Consider the following 21,103-nt stretch of genomic DNA (forward strand, 5'->3'; position numbering starts at 1 on the left):
CGTATGGAAATTGAAAACTGAATAACGGCTAAGACAATCTTTAAAAAGGAAAAAAAAGTAGATGGAAGCAACTGTGATGAGAAGGAGGAAGAAGGGGAGGCACAAGAGAAGGAGTATGGATTGATATTAGGAATATTTTATTTTAATATAAACATGTGATATGTATTTAATATATAAATAATTATAGATATTATTAACAATAGTAATATTAATTAAAATGTTACTATTTTAATCTGGTGGTGCAGGCATAGAAAATAGTCCAAGGAGCAGAATATAGAAGAAAGAAACAGATCCCTGTGTATATGAGAGTTTGCACACGACAGAGGTGGCATTATAAAGACTTTGGTGATGGTGCTGAGATCATTAACTGGCTGTCCATATGGAAAAAGACAAAATTAGGACTCTGCCTATACGTATAAATAAATTCCAGATGGATGAAAGACATGTGAGAAGCAATAGTGTAAAACTTTTAGAAGAAAATATAGAAAAAAATAGCTGTATTGTGTTGGGTTTAGTCAATGATTTCTTAAACAGTATGAAAGAAACATAAATCCGAAAGAAGAAAACCTATACACATATTTCAACACATATTAAATAAAACAAACAAACAAAAATAAGGTGAAAAATATTTTCTTTCCATCAAGGAAAGAAATGCCAGAAAAACGAAAAGACAAGTCACAGGCTATATGAAGATAGTTGCAACCCCTGGACTGAACAAAAGACTAAGTGCTCAGGATAGAGAACAAATTTCTACAAAACAATAAGAAAAAGAATACAATAGAGAGAGAAACAACAAATAGGAAAATGGACAAAGCATACTAAGAGGTGATTCATAGCAGAAGAAACTCAAAGAGCTAATAAAATGCAGGAGAAAAAACCTCAACCTCACTAATAATCAGAGAAATGGATATTAAAATAATAATGAGATAGAATTTCATTTCCAGACTGTCAAAAAGTAACTACACGGATATCACCGGGTTTTGATGAGGATACAGCTCACATAGAGAAACTCTTATACAAAGGAAAGAATAGAGAAAGTTACTGTCTCTCAGTAAAGGAAATGCGTCTATAAACTCTGATCCATACAATAGGATATATACAGTTATTAGAATAAATGAACCTGGGCCGGCCCGGTGGCACAGCAGATAAGTGCACACGTTCTGCTTCAGCAGCCCAGGGTTCACCGGTTTGGATTCCGGGTACAGACATGGCATCGCTTGGCAAGCCATGATGTGGTAGGTGTCCCACATATAAATTAGAGGAAGATGGGCATGGATGTTAGCTCAGGGCCAGTCTTCCTCAAAAGACAAAGAATAAATGAACTGAATTCACTTTTATCATCATGGAGAAATCTCAAAAGCAACATTTTGGATGACGAAGACCAGATGGAAAATGATCAACTATGATACAATTTCTGTAACATTTTAAAATACACTATGTGCTGTTTGTAGATACATGTATGTCTAGTAAATTCAGAAGTTTATGGAATGATGTTCACTGACCTACAGTGATGGTTTCCTCTGAGGTGTTCAGGAGGATGAAGACTTAGCAATAATGATTTAATTATGTCTTAACTGCTCAAGAAAGACATCTTAAGCAAATAGGATGCACAGTTAACTTTTTAAAATACTAGTGATGGCTACATAGGTGTCTGGTATATTGTTTTATGCACATTTTAATAGGTTTGAAATATTCATAATTAAAATTATAAAATATAGCAATATCTTGGGAAAAAAATCTCCTGGTGTGAGTTAAAAACACCAGAAGAATCTGCAACTGCGGGTGCACTGAGCCATGAAAAGGCCCAAATATGAAATTGTAAGTAGACTTTTGGATGTTAACCTGTACGAAACCTTTTTCATGGGAACTGCAGAAACTGGCTATGCCAAGCAATCTTGTGCTAGAGTGTGAGCGATTGACTGCTTTCTCTAAAAAGCAGCGTGGCCTTGGATTTGTATGTCATCTCTCACCACCACGAGATTTCATTCTAAGATGCACCCATGGATTTGCAAAGTTTGAGCGGGTTTCTTTTTCTCCGTGGAACAGACTGAGCCCTATCATGTCATTTCACCAAGAGAAGTTTATGGTCCCTGGGAGAGCCCAGTTGCCTCCTGCACCTTCTTCATATATTCCATCACACCGTCCCATGGCTTCTACCTTTATACCGTCTCCGGAGTCAATGCAGTCCTCCCAACTCCACCCTCTGCCTTGGTATAAGCCGCCCTGGCCTTCCGTCTGGTTGACTGCCACAGGACTCTAAGTTGTCTCCCAACCTTGAGCCTCCATCTCTTTTATCTTCCACACTGATATCCCAGGGACCCTTTAAATCATTTGTATAATGTCTGTCTTACATATAATCTCTCCAAGGGCAGAGATCATGGCTGCTTTGCACACCGTTGTATCCCCAGTGCTCAGCACAGTGTCTGGCATAGAACAGAAGCTTAATAAGCATTTTCTTAATATCAATGAATTAATGAGTATTTTCCAAAGTACAAACATGAGCAGGATTCCTTTCCAGTGAAAACTGTTCTATGACTCCTTAAGGGTAACAGTATAACTCCTTAGCATGGCATTGGAGACCCTACATGATCTAGTCCCCACTTAACTTTCCATCTCATTTCTTATACTTCTATTTAGCCCTCTAAATCCCAAGCCATTAGTCACTCAACAAACACGCCGTGCTCATGTCTCCTGGCCTTGATACATATTGCTAGCACTTCATAGAATACCATTCACTCCTTTTTCCTCAATGTGAATCTTAAGTTTTCTCACACTTTACCTCCTTCTGTCAGCTTTCTGTGACTCTTCAAAGACTGGGTTACTTAGCTTTTCCCAGGGCTCCCTGTTCTTAGAGCTCCCCATTGCAGCAATTATTTCACTGCAGTGAAATGACTTTGTTGATCTCCTCCCATAAATTTTAAGGTTTTGAGAGCAGACACTCTGTTCTGTTCAATATTGTGCCCCTAGACTATGAAAAATGCTAAATGGCTATTTGTTCAATGAATGAATGAATTGAATGAAACAAAAGGCAAATCAAGAGTATATGAAAAACTCCATTGTATCTGTTCTATGTTCCAACCATCCTGTAATGACCTTCCAACATTGTTTTAATACCCTTATTTGAAGCCACCCGTCACTGGTATCCATGCGCCAGATGAAAAGGCCACACGGAGATTAAGTTTGTAAGGGGGAGAGTGATTCTGGTTTGTGGATCTGTTGGGCTGTCAGGAACTACTCATCTGGGTGAGGGGGAAACAGCGGCACAGAGAGAACACTGGGCTCACTCAGAGTCTTCTCTTGCTACTGTACCTGCCACTCTGATTTCTCACACTTGAAGTTCTTTCACAGGACTGAAGTTGCAGATGCTCTTGGTTACAGTTGCTAGGCAAAGTCTTCTGGGATGGAACTACCTGCCCTAATTAATAGACAAATATTTCCGAATGTGGGTCATTGGGTCCCGCCAACACCCACATCTCTGAGAATAGATTTCTCTGACTGTGCACTCCCTCTCAGAGCCAACCTATTCATTTTTCCATGGCTTGTTAAATAGTTTCCCATCTGTCAGAGGCTTCCCTGTGGAGCTGGTGTATTTCATTCTGAAACCCCATGGAGATAAGAAGTCTAGGAGAAATTCTTTTCGATACACACCTAAGGGCTCTGCATTTTCCTTTTTCAATGGATGCAGAGCCAACCAGTGGTGGTTAAGCCAAGTCACAAGTATAAGTAAATTGAATGCTAGTTTTCTGTACATTTATTCCATTAGATGCTGAAGGCCAGTTGTATTCACATTTATTTTTTATGGATTGGCTCCATGTATGCAACAGTTATATTTCCATGGAGATAGACTTAAGTCCTACATATCCTTCAAGACTGTTCAGCTGGCACCTCCTCCAGGAGGCCTTTGCTGTTTCTCTCAGGAGAATCTCCTCCTTTCCTTCACTGCATTACCAAGTGAATTAGAATATTGTCTTTTCAAGTCTACTTCTCCATCTAGACGATCGGTTCCTCAAAGCCAAGAGCCGAGTCCTGCTCAGCTCTATAACCCAGAGCCTCACAGGTTATACACTTAATAAATGTTGGTTGAACATAACTGGACTACGGACAAAGAGCCAGGATAAATATTTTCTTGATTCTGAGAAGTCTAGGCAGATCTAATTCAAAACCTCAATTTGTCAAACATATCTAGTTGCTGTGGGTTCATTTTTGCATGTGAAGGGCTCACTGGCTTGAAAGCATTATTTATGATACCCCGTCTCCATTTCCTCCTTCTTCACTCACTCCTTACCCCACTCCATGTGACTTTTGCTCTCACACTATTGAAACAGTTCCTAAGGTCACCAAGGGAATGCATGTTACTAAATTTGATTAGTAGTTCTCAGTTCTCAGTTTATTAGCCCTGTCAGCAGCAATCAGCAATGGTGACCACAACATCCTCAGGCACTTTTCTCCCTTCTTAGTGGACATACCGGCTTCCTTCACTACTTCTTACCTCTCTGGCTGCCTCTCTCTGTCTTCATTTGCAGACTTATTCTTTCCTGCTTAGCTATTAAATATTGGATGCAAAAAATACCTGAGGCCCCGCCACAGCCCCTCTTCTCTGCTCACTCTTAACCTTTTACTCTGTGATCTCGTGCATGTCCATGAATTAAATTACCATCAATGCACAGATGACTTGCAAATGTATATCGTCTGTCCAGAGCTCTTATCTGAAACTCGGGCCCAACTTTCTAGCCATCTAACTGATATTTCCATATGAACATGACAAATTTACATATGAACCACAAACATAACATATTAAAAAGCGAGCTCAGGATCTCTATGCCTTCTCCACATCTCATTCTTTTAGGTTTCTCTATTTTTCCTTGAATAACTCTCCAATTCAACCACTTTCCCATGCCAGAAACTTAGGAGGGACTCTTAACAACTCTCTCCTTCTTATTTTCCCCACATAATTCATGAATACATCCATTTAATTTTATACCCCAAATATCTCTCTAACTTGTGTTATTTTCTCCATTCTGAACGACACTACTCAAATCCACAGTACTAACCTGTCATCTAGATGACAATAATCACCTCCTAACTAGTCTATGCCCATTATTTCAGGCCCTCTGACTATGCTGTCCACAGTGCAGCCAGTGCGATCTCTTTGAAACACAAACTTGAGTGTTATCTCTCTCTTGCTTAAATCCTTCAATAACTTCTCATTGCTTCTGGGAAGAAAAGGTCCAAATCCTTATCCTGGCCTAGAGGAACGTGCACTATGTGTACGCCTTTAGTTTGCAAATGAGACCGGCCCAACTCAAACTAACTCAGACAAAACAAGGGAACGTGTGGCTCCTAAAACTAAAACCTCAAAGCATTTCATTCACTTCATTTATAGCTATGTCTAGGACTAACCAATTTCATCCGGGTGTTTTGTTTTTTTTTCAAGTCTTCTAATATTTCTTTCTTCTGTGAGGCTGAATTCTTAGACAGGCTTTTCTTAAGGAATGTCCCTGGTGTACCCCAAGGGTTACCTGGCTCAGATAATTAGGTATGTCTATAATTAGAGAGAATTTTCCCATGCCAACACCAGAACCATCCCAGGGATAACTCCTATTGGTGATGCTTAGGTAATACGCCTCTGTCTATAATAATCAATGTGGCTAGCGACAGAGGTGGGAGATGGAGACAGAAAGAAGAGATGGGTCAAGCCTGGGTCAGTTGCCCAATCCTCGAAGTAGAAGGTAGTACTCAGCCTCAACTGAATTTCGAGGACTAAGAATGGAGAAGAGGTGGTTTCCCAAAGATGCTGGACAGACTGAAAACCCAAGGCTACTACAGTGTCTCTCCAGCCGCATTTCTTACTCTGAGACCCTGTCACACCCGTCTTCCTTTTTTTTTTCAGATGTGTTACATCAAAGATCTGCATGCTGCCCCTCTCAGGCCCTGGCCTCATTCCTGACCACATAAAATCTTCTAGGATTTCCCAGGACTGGTACCTAAACACTGTTTCCTTTAATGACTGTCTGGCTACCGGGAACTTCTTCCAGCAGCCTTAGGGACCAATAAACTCTCTCACTAGGACATGAAATGTGACTTCCAGAAGCTGAGAGAGGCAGAAGGTCCTTTGCTTCATGTACATTCTCAGCTCATTGAAGGAAAAAAATTAAGGAAAATTGCAAGCAACCTCATTTGTGAAAGTCCTGTTTTCATTCATTGAGTGTCTGACAAGCAAGGTACCACTTAGGCGAGAGCAGATTCTATTTACTGGCCATGTTACCTCCTGTACTGGGTCAAATATTTTAGGCAGTGAGAATGCTGCATTGATATGCTAAACCAGGCACGGAGACTTGAAAGAAAGCTATTTGGTCCCCCTCCAAACCAGAAAAAAATAGAGAAAGATCCAAATCTCCATAGAAAAGCTCTCCCTGGAAAAAGTTATCCACAGTCATTTGAAACTAGTTCTTGTAGAGGGAAAGTACATAGCTATGTAGCATATTGGAAAGAGCATGCATTTTGACTGCTGATTCTCTCCACTTCCTAGCTTAAATTATTTAACCACTTTGAGCCTTTTTTCCTTATGTTTGAAACATGGGTAATAACATCTGTATTGCAAGGTCATTGAAAACATTAGGGATGATGTACCTAAAGTACCTATCACTATCTAGATTAATTATGGCAGCATTTCTACTATGACAGATAAAGCCTGGAATCCCAGTGGCTTAATACCATACAAACTCAGCTTCTGCTCAGGTGAAGTCCAGTGCACAGTCTGTCACACAGCAATTCAGAGTCCAGCCTCCTTCCATCTTGTGACGCCTCCATCCTCAGGGCCTCACCGTCCTTTGCTTTCAACCAGTGGATGGGGAAAGAGAGTGAGGACCACACATGGGAGGCTTTATGAGCACGTCCTGCAGGTGGACACTTCATCCCTGACCACAATCCATGGCCGCTCTCAGTCACGCAGCTACAGCTACCTGAGAGCGCAGCTCAGACAGCTAATCCAGCTGGGTGCCCAAAAGGAACAGAAAACATATTTGAGAAGAGCTGGCCAGTCTTCCCCCTGTCCCTAACACAGAGACGATGTTTGAACATGGTAGGTATGTCATTGGTCTGTGCAAACATATGCCCACAGTCATTTCAGACCAACTGCTTTCAAAAGTTTCAAGAAAGAACAGATTGCTACCCTTACTCTGACTGCTTCTTATGTCCTACTTCAGTGTGGTCCCCAGCATCCTTGGGGATCAGGAAGTTCTCTGGCAGGGAAACGGTGTCATTCATTCCAGCCTTTGAGAGACTCTGCTCCTATAATGCCCCCCACATCTTCTTGGAAAACTTCTAATTATCCTTCAAGATTGAGCTCAAAGCTCAGTTCTTTAGTTAAGGCGTCTCTGACCGACCCTATCATCCTTCAGTGAGTTATTAGCCTTCCATCTGTGCAATCACAATCTCTTTCTTAGTTCAGACACAGCCCTGTTATCCTATTGTAGAGTTTCTAAATCTTAGCACCATTGACATTTTCAATCAGATAATTCTTTGTTGTGGGAGATAGTCTTGTGAATTGAATGTTTAGCAGCATCCGTGGCCTCCGTCTAGTAGATGCTGGTAATCTCACCTTCCTCCAGTCATGACAAACACAAATGTGTCCAGACATTATGAAATGTCTCCTGTGGGGACAAAATCAACCCCAGCTAAGTCCCACTGTCCTTTTTTAATTTTCTCACCAATCTAGAGAGGCCCCATCTGACCACCTGTCTAGACTGGGCTCTGCCTTGAGTCAAGCCACTCTCTGTCACATTGCACTGTTAGATTTTCCTAACAGTGTTAATCTAACAGTGAAAATCTAACACTGTTAGACTTTCTCCACTTACGCTATGACCAGATGAAAAATAGCTTTTTAATTTGTTTACATGTTTATTGTTTACTCATCCCCTGGGAGGTAAGCCCCATTAAGTCAGGGGCCTCTTTCATGTAATTTACTGCTGTGTCCCAAGGGCTTAGAGGAATCACTCACCTATAACAGCTGCTCTTTAAAAAAGCTGGTGGATGAGTGAATGGCTAAAGAGATTAAACATTTAAAACATGGTGTTATGTCAGACACTGTGAGGTATATAAGATTGTAACCTACTTGCTAGATAACATGAGACCTCCGGGTCAGAGATAAAGACAGTTTATTACTCACAACAAAAGCAGTCGCCAGAGAGATATGTTACATCAGTTGCCAGTGCCCAATCGCCAGCTGTAGCGAGGGCTTAATGGCTCCCGCACATGCAGTGGGTGTATCACAGGACAGGGACCTGAGAGTAGAGATGCTCGTGGGCTGCACATCCGCCCCTCCACAGAGAGGGAGAGGGAGTGAGAGAGAGAGAGAGAGAGAGACATTGGGGAATGGGGAATAAATTCCATTTTTACTCTAGAATATAAGCAAATCTTCTCTGGGGAGGGGATGGAGAGGTCTACAGCTTTACTACCATTGGGTTGAATCCTGCAAAATCTCACATTTGAACGGAATACAAGTTCGCCTGACTTCTCAAATTTGGCATCTTATGTCATCAGGAAGAGAGCGACATGTCTTACAGGAAGCTACTGGTAAGAACATCAAGAAGAGGAAACAGCACTGGTCTTGGAGTCAGAAAATCTGACTTTAAAACTTCTATTCATACTCTGACGGGCTGTGTGATCTTGGGAAACACCTCAGAAGGAAGGCTGAATTTTCTCAACTATCATATGGGAATATTAATAAATCCACGACAAGTTGTTGAGAGCTGTAAGTCAATTGAGATAAATAGAAAGCTGTTCGGAGCTCAGTAAATGCGATATTATTCCATTCAGTTCAAGATGTGGGATTCTGTGTCCTGTTGCCTCCGGAATATTTGCTATTTCCTGAAACTAAAACCAGGCTTTGGGTAACAAGTCTTCTCTGAATTTATTATTAGGGGATCTAATAATAACAAAAAGTATGTTAAAGTTCTCATAGGAAGAGGAATACAAATGAGCAAAGAGGGGAAAAAAAGCTATCTTTCCCTGATTTAGCTTGACTTATTATAAGATAATTTGTAATGGCACAAGACAAAGGCCAATTTGCCTATGTCCCTGCTGTCACAGACACATCCCCAGAATGCCTTCAGAGCTGCTATGCTCGATGACCAAAGGCTAATTTGGGGTATCTATTTCTCTAGATTTTCAAGACTTATCTCCGTGCAGTATTTCATTCTTTAAAAATCTGAACTTCACTTACATAGCTAATTATGTTTTATAAAGACTGTTAGCACTTTAAGCCATAGTTCAAGGGAAGTAAGCATTAGACTTTGGATACTTTCTCACTAATTCTTAAACGAGATTACTATCGAAGACAACAGAAGTTTCCTACTTAAATTTTAATATTGCCCTTTTTACTAACTTACGCTAAATCCTTATGTCAGAGTTAAAGTTCCTTCCACTCCTTCACTCAGCCAGATTTTTCAAAGGGGCTGTGTAGATTGTCTTGCAGATTCTCAGAGCAGAGTTTTTTAGTGGGTGTGTGTGTTTTGAGATTCTTTTGCCAAGATTTTTCTTTAAAAAAAAGATTATTCTTTAAAAAAAAATTTCTCTCTGATCATTTGATTCCATAGTCTTGGCTTAACTAAATAGAAGAGCATCTCTGATCAATTCCTGGGGCCCTGTCCCTCCCACCACAGAGAGCAGAAACAGGAATTTCATTAGGCCCAATTGGCTGAGAGCTCTTCAAGAGCTAGGACGGTGTCTTTTGACTTTGTATCCTTAGTACATGAGCAGCACCCAGCATAGAGTTAACACTCAATAAATATTTGATAAATGAATGGATGGATGGATGAATAAGGGAATCTCTGCACTGAAATATCAATCACTATGACTTGTTCTCCTCTATTAGAAACATCTTTATATGACCATCGATCTTTTCCTATAAATTTTGTATCTCTTATAATTGATGGGTCTAGGATGAAATAAAAATGTTGAATGAAATAATTTCATTATCAATGAGTTTAATGATAACATCAATTATTAACTTGTCTAGGACACAGATTTAGACCTACAAAATCCTCAGGTTAAACCATATTTATAAAAAGACCAGCATCTCCTCTAAAGAAAACAAGTTCTAAATAACATATAAACCATCAAACAAGCAAAAATAGTGGCATGGCTTTGTACATGGAAACATGAAATGGCTTTACTCTAGGAGGCAGTATAGCATGAGAGTGAGTATGGACTCTAGAAGTGGATCACCTGGGTTTGATTCCTGGCTACACTCATTGGCTAGCTGTGTGATCCTGGGAAAATTATTTAACCTCTCTGTGCTTTATCTGTAAAACAAGAGAATAACTCCAACCTATTTCATGGGATTGCGGTGAGATTTGAGTGAATACACATGAACTCTTAGAACAATACCTGGGACATAGAAAAAATTCGGTAAGTATTGGCAGTGGTTGTTATTATTATTATTATTATGAAATATTACAACACACCTGGGTATTAAAGAGAAAAAACTACTTTAAAGCAAATAATTGCTCACTAAGCTAGGTTCAGCTCTTTCTTTTTTACAAACAGCCCAGAGACTCTCTCTAGCTCAGTCTACTGAAAACACTGTGAAGCTAGAGCGTCATATCAGATCTCTATAATTCTGGCTACTTTTTATTTACTTCTTATCTCTCCCTTAGCTATAAATTATTTCACAGCCACAGATATCTTCCTGTCTTGAGACTCATCTTCCAATAAGGCAGCATTTATACTGCCATGAGAGCGATTTTATTTTTAAAACAGAAGTCTAGCCACTACCACCTTGAAATACTTCAACAGCATGCCATGACTGTAATCTGTACTTAGATATTTCCCATCATGCTTCAGCCCCTTAGAGCTCCAGGAAATTACTGCTCCTACCACGTGGAATAGGCTCCCGCTATTGGTTGATTTCATGTGTCAACGTGACTGGGCTAAGGGATGCCCAGATAGCTGGTACAACATTATTTCTGGGTGTGTCTAGGAGAGGGTTTCAGCAAGAAATTAGTATTTGATTGGGTAGACTGAGTAAAGAAGATCCCCCTCACCAGAGCAAGTGGGTATCATCCGATCCTCTGAGGGCCTGAATAGAACAAAAAGGCAGAGGAAGGGGGCTTGAGCTGGGCCATCCATCTTCTCCTGCCCTCAGACAGTGGCACTCCTAATTCACAGGCCTTTAGACTCAGACTGAGTTACACCACCGGCTGTCCTGGGTCTCCAGCTCATAGACAGCAGACGCTGGGACTTCTCAGCCTCCATAATCACATGAGCCAATTCCTGGAATAAATCATCTCTTACATATATCTCTATCTACCATCTTGGTTCCGAATCTCTGGAGAACCCTGACTGACCCACCCTGTCAACTTTTTCACTTAGCCAATGGCTACTCCTCCACAGGTGCTCCTTTCTCTGGATGTTTCCTCTGACCCACTGGGTGTAACTTGGGAGCCCTTCCTGCCAGGCTCCAGGACACTGAGTGTCTTTAACAGCTCAACTTATCAATTGGGACTGCAGTTGTCTAGAACCTGCTTCTCTCTCTCACTAGGCTGTGAGAGTATCTGGGTTGAGTGTATCTCTGTGTCGCCAGCGTCTATCACAGTGCATGGTACTTACTAGGAATACAATGATCATTGGTTTAAGAAAAAGATTTCTCACAGAGGGAATAGGCAAGGGAGTTGGATACAGAGAACCCTAGCTGTCAGGAAAATACAAGTCGGGTGCTTGCCTGCTTCTGGATCTGCAGCATTTTCAAATGTGAAAAACCACACGTGTGATCCTAACGTGGACCCGCATCATGATATGGAATAGAACTGGTTAAAGTTCATTCCAGTCATAAGATATACCTTTGGCTTTCTTATCCCTGTGGTTTCTCCTATGAACACAAGCCTGCCACCTTCCCGTCTTCCCACCTGCAATGGAAACACCTCTCTTGGGGAATCAAAGGCATCCTAGAGGAACTGATTACAGCTGTTCAGTGCTCTTTATCATTGTCTGGAAATAGGATCATCACAGTGGAGATTAATCAGGTGTCTTCTGTATAATCTACATCCACCCAGCTCAAAGCTGGCTCAAATTAAAATTAAAAAGTCATTTTAATGTTCACCTGCAAGATTTTTTAAAAACTTCATGGTCATAAATGAGTTAGACATTTTATCTTCTAACGACCTCAGCAACTGAGGCAAAGCGACCTTAAGAAATTTATGTTAGAAAGTAAAGTCTTTGTAGAGTAGATCATCAAATCTATAATAGTTATCAGTATTCTTGTAGATTATAAACAATGCATTTAGTTTCATTTTTAAATGTTTATCCAAAAAAAATAACTTAAATACACCCAAGAGAATGGAGGATTTATAACAGGTAGCTATATACCCATTTTATAGATTTAACCCATGTCAACATTTTACATATTTGTCTCAGATCACTCTTAAATACACACACACACACACACACACAGACACACGGCATTTGACACATTCAGTTAAATACTTGAGCCAACGCCCACACATCCTATTGCTATCTTGTCTTCCTAGTAACTCTATCGACAATAGCATGTTTCTATCTTGTCGATGTTTTTAAACTTTTGCTCAGATGGTTGTATCCATAAGCAGCTATTTTATCATCCTGTACTTACTTGTACAGCTGCCTATACTATCTTGCTTCTTTCTGCCTTTATCTCCCTCCCTTCCAATGCCTGGATTGTTTCTGGAAGCAAATATATTTAAAGCCTCAACAGTTCCAAGCAGTGGCAGTCGGACTAACTTTCTGATCCAACTCACTTTCTTGCCCCTCAGAGAGATCATACAAGCACGCCAATTTCTCTTTTCACCTCTGCCTCTGCCCATCAGACTAGCTCTTTCACAAGTATTCACATTTGTCCCCCCAAGCTTTCTGTCTGCTTATATCCTCCTCACAGAAAGTATCTGTCCCTCACCTCATTTCATTTTTGATCATCTCCTGACAAGTGACAATAATCCTGGCCAATAAAGGTGAGAGTCATATTAGTCATGCACCTCCATCAACAAAAAAGGAACACTCTAGGTTTAGAAGTAAAATAATGACAAAGAACCAGGGACCACAATCTCTAAGGTCCTATAGACCTCCTAGAAACTGATCTTAGCATTCTAGCCACTTCCTCCATTTCCCCAACATCTTTAAATATATATATATGCTTTTTCCATTAAAAGGAGCATAATTTTTATATTTTTTCAATTTGTTGAGCATAGACCAGGAAGCAATCAGAGGAAAAGACCTGGGATATTATCTAAGAAAAGGGCTCCTAAAATCACTTTGTGTACATGTATTAGCATTAAAAAGTACATCCCAGGAGCAGAAGACAAGGCTAGAATACTGTTTCCTCCTGAAAATTACTGCACAGAGTGGTCTGTCTATGCATCACTACTGGGTCAATCTTTTTAAGGGTGTTCACCAATCCGTGTAGTCAATGAACCAGTTCAGTTTTACCGAACTTCCCTCTTGACTTATTTGTAGACGCTATGAAATCTTCAGTTGTGGCTTTCTCTCTCTAGGATGGGGCAGAAAATGTGGGGAGACACTTTCCCAAAGCTGGCACTCCTCCACTAACCACTTAACCTCCTCACTTTCCTTGTCCCTCATGAGGTTATGACAATGAAGGAAAGACAGAGCTGTCTTACACATTGCCAAAGGAAAAACATCTAGGTGGAGACCATGTTATTTATTTTTACAGAGGGAAGAGGCAAAGAGGAGGGAGAAACTTCTTCAGCTGTCGTGGCAGCATCTGGCTGGCCGAGTTATGGATCATTTTGTTCTTACGTTGGTCTATTTACATTCACAGGAGCAGGAGGCAAGCAGTAGAGACATCCCTCAGTTGCGTGTTTCCATAATGTCCCCCTATCCTTCACCCCTTCTGTGGTTTTTCTCTGCATTTAGAAAGTCATTGAGGAATGTTAATGGTCTGGGGAAGAACTAGCGATTGGGGAATGACGAATGGGCAAGTAGTGGAATAAGGGTGTGCAACTAATGATTTCCTACAAGTGATGATTAAACATCGTTCCTCCATCTCTAAGCACCTAATTCTCCCCAAGGCTGATTTATGGAAGACACCCTAACATACAGTTTCTGCAGTTTTATTAGCCAGGAACAATTTAGCCAGGAGAGATAGCCTGCCCCTGCTTCTCATTTTCTTGCAGCCCAAGAAGAAAGAAATGATAAAATGTAAAGAACACCCAGGACCTCATTCTCTCAATACTAAAAAGACAAAATAGCGTAATACAAAGACCACTAAAGAGGTAGGTAATCATCAGCGGGATAAGTGTATGATGGCAAAGTCATTATTTTATAGAAGTCATTACATCGTCCCAGATGCAGTAGAAGGTTCCTCCAGTTCCTATAAATGGAAACCTGCGGCTGCTATTTCAGTCAGTCTAAAAATAACCGCACACCTCATTTCTCCAAATGTCAGAGTGCCTGCCTTTACTCCTTTATGAAAGGTTGTAAGGTTACTAGAACTCCCCAGACATAATGTGGGAGTGGTTGTAATTTTAAAAAGTGATGACAAAAAATGTTCCCACTGTGCGCAATGAGAAATTAGAATCATGTGAAGGCCATCAAAAAGAATGTGGAGTCATCATGGTTTTCGCCTCCCTTAAAGAACCTACTTGCTTGTTTTCTGTCAATGATTTTAACATCTTTCGAGATTCCGTTATCAACATTTTCAATGAACATCTCGATGTCATCTCAAATCTTGACTTTCTAATAGGAGCGTTGCAAAAGGAGATTGGGTCTGTGATTTTCAGAAGAAAGCCAAAGCAAGTCAATTAATATTTATTAATCTCTTAATAATTTAATAATATACATTAATACCTTAATTATATAAGGGCTAACATTTACTGGACATTTATTTGATGCCCTGTACCACATTATGCACTTTGCAAAGATTATTTTTTTTATCCTTATCAATGTGAGGTGGAAGTTGCTATTACTATTTCTATTTTACAAGTGAGAAAACACACTTAGAAGGAAAGTAAATAATTTACACCAGGTCACATATCACTAAGCAGTATTTGACCTGAAGAAGTCTGATGCTAGAACCTGGCCTTATAGCCAGTGTCCTACACTAATGCCCTGCATGCTTTCTCCCAGGACATTCACCCTCTACTGGCCAACTGACTTTAACAAGTCTAAATTAATCCCGTAGCATTCAAGAGTTCTGAACTACACGGGAATCCTGTAATAATTTAGATTAAGTACAGTGTCCTGAACTGATCTGAATAGGAGCAGAGTTCTATATGAAGATGCAACTCAAAACTCCTTCAATTCACAGAAATCTATATCAAACCTTATCATATTCTCTCTTTTCCTGTGGTATTCATTTAAATTCCTACAGAAGTGGATCCTTGACACCAAGATAAGAACAATTCAAAGGGCAATTGAGTCACCCATAATATAATCCAGAGCACTCATTCAAACTTTCAACAGATGCCCACTGAGCACCTAAGTGTCAGTTACTGAAATTACAATGGTGTGCAAAAGCCAATTTAGTCTCTATCATGAGGTTTATAATCCAGTGAATAAGATAGACATCAATCAATTAATTACAACACTAAATACAAATAATGATGACTACTGTTATAACGGAATGATACATGGTACTCCGGGAGCATATAGTAGTCTGAGCTATTCTAGGGGCTAGGAAATGCCTTCTTGAGGAAGTAGCCACTGATTGAGATAGAAAGAATGAATAGATGCTAACTAGAGGGATGGTAAGAGGTTTCCAGGCAAAGAGAGACTATGTCAAGGTCTTGTAACAGGAGGGAGCTTAGAATGTTTGAGAAACAAGAGGAAGGTCAGTGGGGATGGAGCATGAGAAATAAAGGGTCTTATGATACCAGGTGAGGCAGCAGGAGGTGAAGGGATGTGAACTACGATGGGCTTTGGAGGCCATAGCAGCTTTTTGGTTTTAACCATAAGAGCACAAGGAAGCCATGGGAACATTGACTTGGAATCAAAATAAATACACAGATAGCACTTCAGAAGCCCTGATGATTGTTTATCTTACAATGTCCCCTTACTTTAAGCAAGAAGGAAGAGTGCTAATATCTGCATCAGAGATAGGGCCGTGAAAGCTTCCACAAAGTAGAATGAAATACCCACAATCGCTGTTCTTAGATTTTAAGACTAGAGTCAGGAAGAGAATCTGGGTTTCTGAAATTCGGATCTGCAATTATTTCCTATTACACAATCGTTAAAAGAGCAAAGAGACAGTAGTGGCAAAAGCACACATGGTTCAAGACTAGAAACTAAAATCAGCTTAGAAAGGCATAAAGGGCCAGAGAAGAGAACTGGAGAGAGGGAGAAAAAGGAAAACCTGAGGATCTAGGAGGAAAAAGTCAAGACCACCTCAGGAATGGAGAAAATGGCAAAAATGTGTGGAGAAACAAGACTATTTGTCATTTAAGCCAAACATACCCATTTTCTTTTCTGTTTTCCAAGGGTATTCCAGAGCTACATGAACACTGGACAAGTCACTTAACCCTACTGTGAAATTCTTTGTGAAATCATAGCTAATAAATCCTTCCCAACAGTGCCACTGAGGGGATCAAAAGAAACGGCAATGGAAAGTACTTTACACCTTAGCAGTTGCTCAGTAAAAATTAGGTCACTCTTCTTGCTCATAGCAGGACATTAAAGTCGATAGCTAAGGAAGTGATCCATTTCCTCATCTGTGAGAACTAGAATACCAATACTATCCACTCATCCCACCTGCAGTTGTGCTGTGAGATTAAAATGAGAGAATGTGGAGGAATTCTTTGGTTGCTTCGATTCAGCAAGAATAGCAGCATCGAGCTTATGCAAGAAATATTGCACAGAAGACCACACTTTCTCTATGCAACTTCAGAAGGTAGCGTCTAAGGTTATTCATGGATAAACTCGCCTAGACACCCAGAGAGGATATGAATTTATAAATGCAGGGCAAATCTTATACTGTTAATAGTTAGCAATAAATTCTCTGCCTAATGAACAATTTTCAAAACCTAAGTTATGGCACTCTTTAGGAAACTACTGTTGCTAAGTAAGTTACAAGTGAAATGAGTGGAGGATGAGCAGGAAAAAGATAAGCTAACTCGATTTACATTTAGTCAACTCATCTTGGACCAAACTACAGCTGGAGGGGGAGCTAACTGAATTGCCAATTTTCTTGCTTAAAACCCCCTTGGCAATTACCCCCTTGATAAAGTCTAAACTCTTTATCGTTATTTATAAGATGGGTTCCACCTACTTGGCCAGTGTCAACAACCCCCTTACCTTCTTCTGTCTACCCTCCAAGGTGCAGCCATATTGAACAGCTCTCCGTTAATGCACTTCAAGATCAGTCATCTCCAGGATGTCACATGAGCTGTTCCCTCTGCCTCCTCCAGAGGCTCCTCCACAGGGACGCACCACCCTGTGCCCTCTCTCTGACTCTCAGAACTCCTATTCATCCTCACATCTTCAATTAGGAGGCACTTTTTAAGGGAAACCTTCCCTAACTACCCTAATTCAGGTCAAATCCTTTCCATACCTTCCTGTGGAACCCAGCACTTCCCTTCTTAAAACACTCAGAACCTGGAACTGTAGTGTTTCCGTCTCCCGCATATCTCTCACCTGTAAAGACAAGAGCTTTATCCATCTTACTAACTACTGTATCCCCAGTGCCCATCACATAGTGGTTCCTCTAGAAAATTCATGCATGAACAAAGGGATTTGAGGATTTCAGAGCCAACCTTACCTGAAGCTTGGGAATTTTATGAGAAAAGGGCTATATAGTCTTGTTGTTTTTTCTCTTTTTTTATAATGGGGCATTAAGGGAATTTTGTGGGCAACATATCTCATTGTGTGGGCCTTTTCTACATATTTCAGGGTGTTTGGCATTCCTGGGCCCTGGCATTAAATGCTAATATTACCTATTCCACCCTCTAGTCATTGTGAATACTTACAATTGATCCCACCACCATCATCAGATTTCCAGATGCCCTTGGGGGACTTGCTGCTCCCAACAGAGAAACCACGGCACAGCATCCAAGGCATCTGGGTTCTTGGCTAAATGGTGTGGGAAAATCCCAGCCTCTGGCTTTCCCAGCTTCTGGTCACTTTCTTTCACTGTCACTTTAATGGATATCCCTTTTAGGGGTCATCTCTCAGGAAACAAGTCCACGCATGTCAGGACTGGTCCATTGCCTAGGTAGGTCTTTCTTCTCCATGTTGTCCCTCGCTTCTTTAGTAAGGGTGAAGCAGAAAGTTCTGTGCTAGAGAGAAGTCGGTTAACAGTGAAAAGCCAGTGTGTACAACAGCGAGTCAAGCAGTAGCTGGGAAGAGACGAGAGCTAAATAAAAACCAAAATCAAAGGATTCAGTGTCTACCTTCTACGGCCAGGTGGGAAAGCACATAAAGAAATAGAGGCCCAAGAGATGAAGTTGACACGCACACAAAAGTAAGATAAAGGGGCAAGTAGTCATCAAGGTGCACAGAGGGAAGGGCAGTCAATCAGAGAAGAATTCCTGGAAGAGGAGAATTTTAAGGTCAATCTAAAATCAATGGTACTTTGTAAACATAGAACATAAAGGATCTTTAAGAAACGGCATCAGTGCCCATTGTCCTCTGGAGAAGACAGGCAACCAGATTCGTTCTGGGATTTTGACCTTTTCTGGGCCATTTTCTTATATTTTCGCTTGTTCTAAACCCAAAAGAAAAGGCTTGTCCTCTCATGGTGCTACTAGTTTTTCTGCTACTCAACAGTAACAATGACCTGGACTTGAAATGAAACAAAGCATAGAACTTTCCATTCTATCGTGTATTGAATGTTTTCGTTCTGATTTTGGACAGGGCAGGACAAATTGGCTGCTCCTATGTTTCCTTGAAAGGCAGCCAAAAGCCCTAGGTCATCCGTCCCCACTTTTATTTGCCTTCCTTTGTCTTTCTCCCTCCTTTCCTTTCTCACTTTTGTCTTTTCCATAGAGCAGGCATCAGTATAAATGTCCATTGATATATAAATATTTTCTCCATCTGCTGTCTCTTCCTCAGACAAATATATGGATGATGCAATTTCCCATGCCATCATTTTGCACTGAAAGGTTCCTGATAAATCTCAAACTTTGTGTCATGCATCCCCTTGTCCTCTTTGGCTAGTAAGGCTCCAGTTGTGCTATAGGAAAGAAAATGAAAAGGCCAAAGAGGAAAAGAAGGAGATAAGAGAGAAAGGAGAGGGGGAGAGGAAAGGGGGAGAGCCGCAGTTGCCAGGTAAAGGGAAGGACAGATTGGGTTTTCTCTCGAGCTTGGCAACGCGTGCAAGCTAAAAGGACAGCACTGCTAAAGAGGAATACAAAAGGATAAAAGGATGGCAACAAAGAAACCACTTTATGTAGAGATATCACTGCTATCAGCAGCAATAAAACTGCACGGCCACAATCGAACATCAGAATGGAAGATGACACCAGGGAGAGGCCCGGCTGATGCTTTTAGGATGTGCAGATCACTCATCCAATTGGGAGGGGTGTGCGCATCAAAGCCCTGCAGGAAGCTCGGCTAAGGATCCATGGGGTCCAGAGCCCTTTGGATCCAAGAACAAACACAACAGAGTTGAAATATGTACCTCTTCCTGCCACCTGTACACAACTCCCTCAATCCTTGAACAACTGCAGAGAAAAGAAAAAACCTGACATCACCTAGAGACAGCACCATTAACCAGCCAATATCATGTGAGCATCACTTAAGTTCCTTGGTACCCTGGGATTTCAAAAATCATGTGAGTCATAGGATCTGCCCTCAAGAATCTTGTAATCTAGCTGGGCAAGCAAGACACACACATGTGAAGAAATGGGTGGCAGTATTAATTAAGGCTCTAGTTTCTCAAACATGGAGTCAGCACAAATCCCGTTTAAAGATAAATGTTCCCCTCAAGCTGTTGGCTTAATTTTAAAAGTAACAGTGTTTAAATGTGCACAAACTTGAAACATGATATTATATTTAGAGCTCTTACACTACAAACTAATGAAATTTGAATGCACCATTATAATTTAGTATGATAAGCATTGTTTCACTGAAACTAAATCCGTCATCTAGTTTTCGTGATTTAGGTTTCTCTTGTGTTGGAGTGAGCACCAGTATTTATAGCATCGTGTGATTACTAAGATGCTCAACAAGACTTTCAGAGCTTATTAGGGCACAAGAGATGTGGGAGGTCAGCCGCCCTTGCTCTCATGTCATTTACACCTGACTATAGAGAGCAAGTGGGCCCCCCGGACAACAGTAGATACGGGGAGATCTGAATCTAAGTTAAGGCCGACTTGTGCTTCAGACGCTCAGTGTTCTGACATTCGGAGTTTAACATGGACGAGTGTTGTCAGGGGAGATGAAGGGGTGTCATTCTCTCTCCTTAGTATCATCTCGCTAGATATGATCTACAATTAGAAAAGAGAGCCTTGATTCCTGCCTCAAATTACTCTTTTGTGTCCCAAAGCAAGACTGTGGAAAATGAAACTCCTCAGAGCTGACCTGAACATTTATCCGGGACCTCATCATTGGCCTGACTCATTGGCAAGCACAGCTAGAATGGAGATTGAGTACGGAGAGTCCTGTTCCTGAGCTACCCAGGGTCACATTGAGACCATATAATAGAATAGAATATACAGAATATATTATCTATATAGCATAGATGCACATTCTGTAAACGCATTTAGTCTCTGCTTGTAACAGACTTATAGAGAAGGACAATAAGTTCATGGAATAATGTGATTTTAGAAGGTAGGAGTTGCCAGGGAGGAACAGATAGGAGAGACTCTTATAAACAGTGCTTTGAATTTGGAAGGACTGAAGGAAAGAAGGGAGAGAAGAAGAAAGGGAGAGAAGGAGGGAGGAAGGAAAGATAGATTGGTTATTCTGTACTTAGGAGATTTTATACGGGAATATTGCAAAATTTTGTATGTGAATATTGCAATATTCCGGTCCATTAATTCTGCTAATTCACTGTCCCTTATCTAATCATATGTCCTTGATGTTTGGTTCAGGAAATGCACTCGCTGAAAAAATAACACAAATATAACCACTCTGCATAAAACACAAAAGGGTTGGGCCAGAGAGTTGGGTTTCATCT

General features: G+C 40.7%; 1 protein-coding gene across 14 annotated transcripts in view; it reads right to left on the reverse strand.

The window, feature by feature from the left end:
* The window catches only part of AGBL1 (AGBL carboxypeptidase 1), an 806,151-nt gene that overhangs the window by 188,385 nt on the left and 596,663 nt on the right, over positions 1-21,103 (reverse strand). Inside the window, exon 25 of one of the 14 annotated variants that reach the window (XM_070495672.1) lies at positions 18,050-18,260. The exons of the other annotated variants lie outside the window; for them this stretch is intronic. Within the exon in view, the coding sequence (XP_070351773.1) occupies positions 18,146-18,260 (115 nt within the window). The 3' untranslated portion in view covers positions 18,050-18,145. Of the gene's footprint in view, positions 1-18,049; positions 18,261-21,103 lie in introns of those variants that run through there. 14 annotated transcript variants of the gene reach the window in all.

This window comes from Equus asinus, chromosome 2 (assembly GCF_041296235.1).
Source record: "Equus asinus isolate D_3611 breed Donkey chromosome 2, EquAss-T2T_v2, whole genome shotgun sequence".
NCBI classification, from domain to species: Eukaryota; Metazoa; Chordata; class Mammalia; order Perissodactyla; family Equidae; genus Equus; species Equus asinus.